Source organism: Mus caroli, chromosome 18, assembly GCF_900094665.2.
Source record: "Mus caroli chromosome 18, CAROLI_EIJ_v1.1, whole genome shotgun sequence".
Lineage (NCBI taxonomy): Eukaryota > Metazoa > Chordata > Mammalia > Rodentia > Muridae > Mus > Mus caroli.
The window spans coordinates 40,377,124-40,381,775 of NC_034587.1; the positions used below are offsets into that span (position 1 = coordinate 40,377,124).

General features: G+C 46.3%; 1 protein-coding gene across 1 annotated transcript in view; it reads right to left on the minus strand.

Moving 5' to 3' along the window:
* Positions 1-1,653: 1,653 nt before the first annotated feature.
* The window catches only part of Dpysl3 (dihydropyrimidinase like 3), a 106,573-nt gene continuing 103,574 nt past the window's right edge, over positions 1,654-4,652 (minus strand). The window contains 2 exon segments of the mRNA XM_029472077.1: positions 1,654-1,826; positions 3,147-3,309. Coding sequence (XP_029327937.1) covers positions 1,738-1,826; positions 3,147-3,309 — 252 coding nt within the window. The 3' untranslated portion in view covers positions 1,654-1,737.

A 4,652-nucleotide genomic window follows, 5' to 3' on the forward strand; every position in this document is an offset into this window, starting at 1 on the left:
TTTGAGAGGCGCTGGACTGAATTGTCCAGCTCTACAAAAGGAAATAAAAATTCCCCACCTCAAAAAAACAACAACAACAAAAAACAAAAGACAAAACAAAAAAATCTCAAGCAAAACCAAACAACACCTGCAGGCAGAGATGGAGGTTTCTCTTAAGTACTTCGAAGGTGTAGGAGGCCTGCTCTGTTCTTCAGAGTACTTAATGCACAGTGTGATATTTCTCATCGAGTGGGTCCCTAGAGCACAGAAGTCTGAGCCAAGGTCACTACCACGTTTCCTATGGGAAGAGTATCTTGGCTTCTACAGCCCCCTGACTTGCTCACAGAATCTGGCTCACAGTTGATTTTGGAAATGATGTGATAGGAACATGGGCTTCCAACTCTGACAGACAAAGAGGGAGGCTACCACTGCTGCCCACTGCCCTTACGTGTTGAACACCAAGAAAGCTGCATCATGTTGCTTTATCCATATCACCCTAGAGATTTAGTACCAATTACAAAGTGATATCCCAGCCCCTGGGATCTGCTAGCAGACAAGGAAACACTTGGCTTAGCATTGAAAATGTAGGTATACAGGGCACTCCTGCTACTCAGAGCTGGGTTCCCTAAATCTCTGCTGTACCCTCCCATGGAAGCGGAGCAAACTGTTGGGAGTAAAGTTTAGGAACAATGGAGAAGGTCAGCTCTCCTAAAGAAATAACATCGGGAATGTGCTCAGGTCTGGGATGAGGAGATTAGGCATTCGCCATGAGCAAAGGAAGCCTTTGGCTCTAGCTCTGCCATGGTTCTAACTCAGTTTGCAGACACTAGAGAGGAGGGTGGGGAGCACCTACCCAGGGCTGAAAGGAAGGCTGTCTAAGCTTACCTGTCCTCCCCTAAATAGAGCTGGGGCTGCATTCTCCATGGCAGCCTTGGAAGAGCCCCAAAGAAACTAAAGAGGAAGAGACCTGTCCATTTGTTCATCTGTGTGTGGTCTTCACAGATGGGAATAAAAGATTAGAAAGCCATAGGAGAAAGAGGCCTGAGCAAGCAACTGGCATTATTCAACAGGTGGAAAAATTGGCTGNATTCTGTCATTCAATACATGGTAAGGAAACAAGATCTACTAGGAAAGGACACAACAAAGTCCAGAACCCAAAGACCTCCTGNCTTCTCTGCAGATCCCAGGGGACTGTGATGGAGCACCCACTGCCATATGTGACCATCCTCCATGGAAATTAACACACATCATAATACAACACACAATGCCCTTCTGCTCACCCCACCCACCCACCTCCCTAGTACACGTCCCATCCCAGCCCCTTTGTGCCCTCCATCTTGTCCTGGGCTCCTACCACCCAATCATCCAAAGGCCCTTCGTGCCTTCATTCATTTTTCTCGACATCCCAGCTTTGTCTGTGCCCTTGTCATAAGATGCAGCGCTACATATGCTCTCAACACTATAATATGCAGAATCTACCTTAGTGGCCTGTCTGATCGCATGCATGTAAGTGGGGGTGGGGAGGGGGGTAGGGGTGGCGTTCAAAGAAATCCAGAGTATGCAAAAACAGAAACCAAAGCAATTCATAAAGCTAGGCAAGCGAGCATAACATTGGGAAACATAAGGCTTGAGGCTTAGTGATTCTTTAGATCTCAACTGTATGGATTCACGTTCCTTCTTAAATATCGGTGTACCATTTTGGCTTCAATTTTTTTTTTTTTTTTTCTTCTTGCTTCTTGCCTCCCTCTTTGGGAGGGCTTAACTCAGGGATGTGATGTTAGAACGGCCTCCAGGGGGCGCCACAATACGTTTGCTAGCTGAGCGGACACCCTCATCCACTTGGGTGCCTGCAGATGGAGACAATTTCCCAAAGAGAAACAAGGGGAAAGAGAAGTATGGGGAAGAGAGAAAATGAGTCATTTCAAGAGTGAACAATAAATAGTAAGTGCTTTCCTGGTGCACAAGAAACTTAACCCCAAACCATGCATAGCCATGACTCTCCCCGACCCCCACCGGAGTCCTGGAAAAACACTTTCTTGATAGGAAAATCCAAATTCCTCCCTTGAGTCAGTCTGATGCTAAATTCATCAATACTATTAGTGAGAACACAGAGATGTTTATACAGACTGTTGTATGTTTTAAAGTCTAACTACTGTGGTTTGGGAGAAAAAAATTCATTGTTCCATGACAGAGGGATTCTGTAGAGGTCGCCTGCCCAAGGCCAGGAGGTTAGAGGGGCCATGGTCCCCTGTTAACGCAGGTGGAAGAGCTAATGTGTACTTGGTTCCATTGATAAAGGAGCTGTGAATGCATGAAACCACAGACAAAGGTGAACACACCCCTAATTGCTTGGGAATGGAAATCATCTCAAATGCTTGGCAAAGTTACCTGGAAAGATTGAGCTTCTCTTCCTCCATTTCTCTCTAGGTCTCCCACAGCGTTTCCTCCATGGTCTCTGCTCCTTCTACTACCCCCACCCCCACCCCACCCGCTTTCTCTATATGCTGTAGTCTCACCTTTAAATGTCTTTCCTATCTTGTTACCTTGCCTCCCTCACATGTATATTTTCCACTGTAGGGAAGTACACCTGTATTTATCCCCCCACAAACACACACACTTTAAGACAACTATGGAGCAATTAAGCAATCATTTTCTATATTAAAGAACCTTTGGAAATAGGTGAGGTCTGTAAACATGGCAAACACAGGGTAAACATCCAGTAGGCAGAGGCTGGCTCTGCATCATTCATACTGTGAAGGGGAAACTCAGCTCCAGGAGCATGAAAACTGTCTCAGCTTTATGTGCACTGAAACCTGAGCACATACACACCGTACTTCTCACATGCTGGTGTAGAAGACCATTATCCATTCATAAAGGAAGTCAGTCCCATTGGCCTGCCCCCAGTTAGGTTTGATCTCTAAGTAGAATTTGCTATCATTTGAACCTGAACTCTAACTTGCAGGTGCCTTCTTTAACTTTCTTTACCAGGGCCACTTGCTGATTAGGAAAACTTTATGTCCTCGGTTCTCATCATCATCTTGAAGGAGACACAAGCACTGGCTTGTGAAATGTATTTACCTTGATTTTGCCGGGTTAGGTTGTAGCCTATAGATGCTTGTTTCCCCCTCTCTTCCTCTTCCCTCCCTTCCCCAGCTNATTCCACTCACCTGACAGGCTAAATCCTGACTGATGGAGGTTCCTCACTGGCGGGTTTGGCCGAGTGGGAGAGCCCCGAGTAGAGCCAGCTGGGGTGCCCCCCTTGGGGGTGGTGGTCAAGTCAAACACTGGTCCATCATACATGCCTCTTGGGACTGCATGCAGGTCTGCCATCTGCAGCCAGAGAAAGAGGTCACCATTCATTCTTCCATTCAAAGGACCCAACAGTGTGGAATGTGCTCTGGGATGTGTAATCTTGTCGGTGAAAAGTGTGTGTGGGAGGAATCCAGGAGCAAACAGAAGACATGGATGTGACAGAAGACACAGTGCCACAAGAAACTGAGGGTAGAGGCCATCCAGGAAGGCCTCTGTAGACATGAGATTCCATCTAGAGCAGTGGTTCTCAACCTTCCTAATGCTGTGACCCTNTCATACAGTTCCTCATGCTGTGGTGAACTCCAAATATAAAAGTATTTTGTTGCTATCTTGTTACTGTAATTTTGGTCCTGTTATAGATCATAATGTAAATATCTGTGTTTCCCAATAGTCTTAGGTGACCCCTGTGAAAGGGTCATTTAAGACCCCTACACACACACACACACACACACACACATACACACAAAGCATTTGAGACCCACAGGTTGAAAACAACTGGTCTTGAGCATCAAATGACCATGTTGGCCTCAGGAGAGGCAAATGGCTGAGGGGATGCTAATCATTGATGTGGATGTCAACAGAGGCAGCAGAGGGATCAGCAAGCACAGCTAGCTGGAAGTAGGGACATGACTGAATGAAGAACTATTAGGACAGTTGGAGTGTAGCCAGTAGGAAGGACAGGGGTCTAAGATGAGTTCACCACATGGCCACAATAAGATCCCACAGGAGATCCACCCAAGGCTTTTCAGAGCTTTTTTCAAGTTAGGGCTTCAAAGCCCTAAACTGAGTTTCTGTGGCCCAAGACATTGACCTTTGGCTGTAAACTTGCCTGAGGACTGGGTAGTCAGGCAGAAATATCAATCAACTTTGTGTTTTGGTTTGGAATTATGCCAAGGGCTGGGGTTTAAAGCCTTGTAAATATGCTGTGCCCACATGGCACTTATGTCCTGTGTGACAAGCATGATGAGACCACCCAGGCAGTAGCAGTCCCGCATGCAACCCCTGCCACATCCTGGGCCACAAGTGAGGCAGTTAGGGTGTGCATCCCTATGGACCTGAAAGGGATGGATGAGCCAGGGTGATACTTCTGAGCAGCACTACCCCTGCCTTCTGTGCAGCCACCAAGCACAGTGCCCTTGTCTTCATGGGATGAGGGCTGCGACAGGAATCAGTACGCCTCATCTAGCAACACTATGGCCATGGTGTTGCTTTGGTTCTAGAATCTAAACCATAATAAGTCAATGTCTACACTGGGGAAGTTTGGCTTTTCTTTTCTTTTCTTTTCTTTTCTTTTCTTTTCTTTTCTTTTCTTTTCTTTTCTTTTCTTTTCTTTTCTTTTCTTTCCTTCCTTTCCTTTCCTT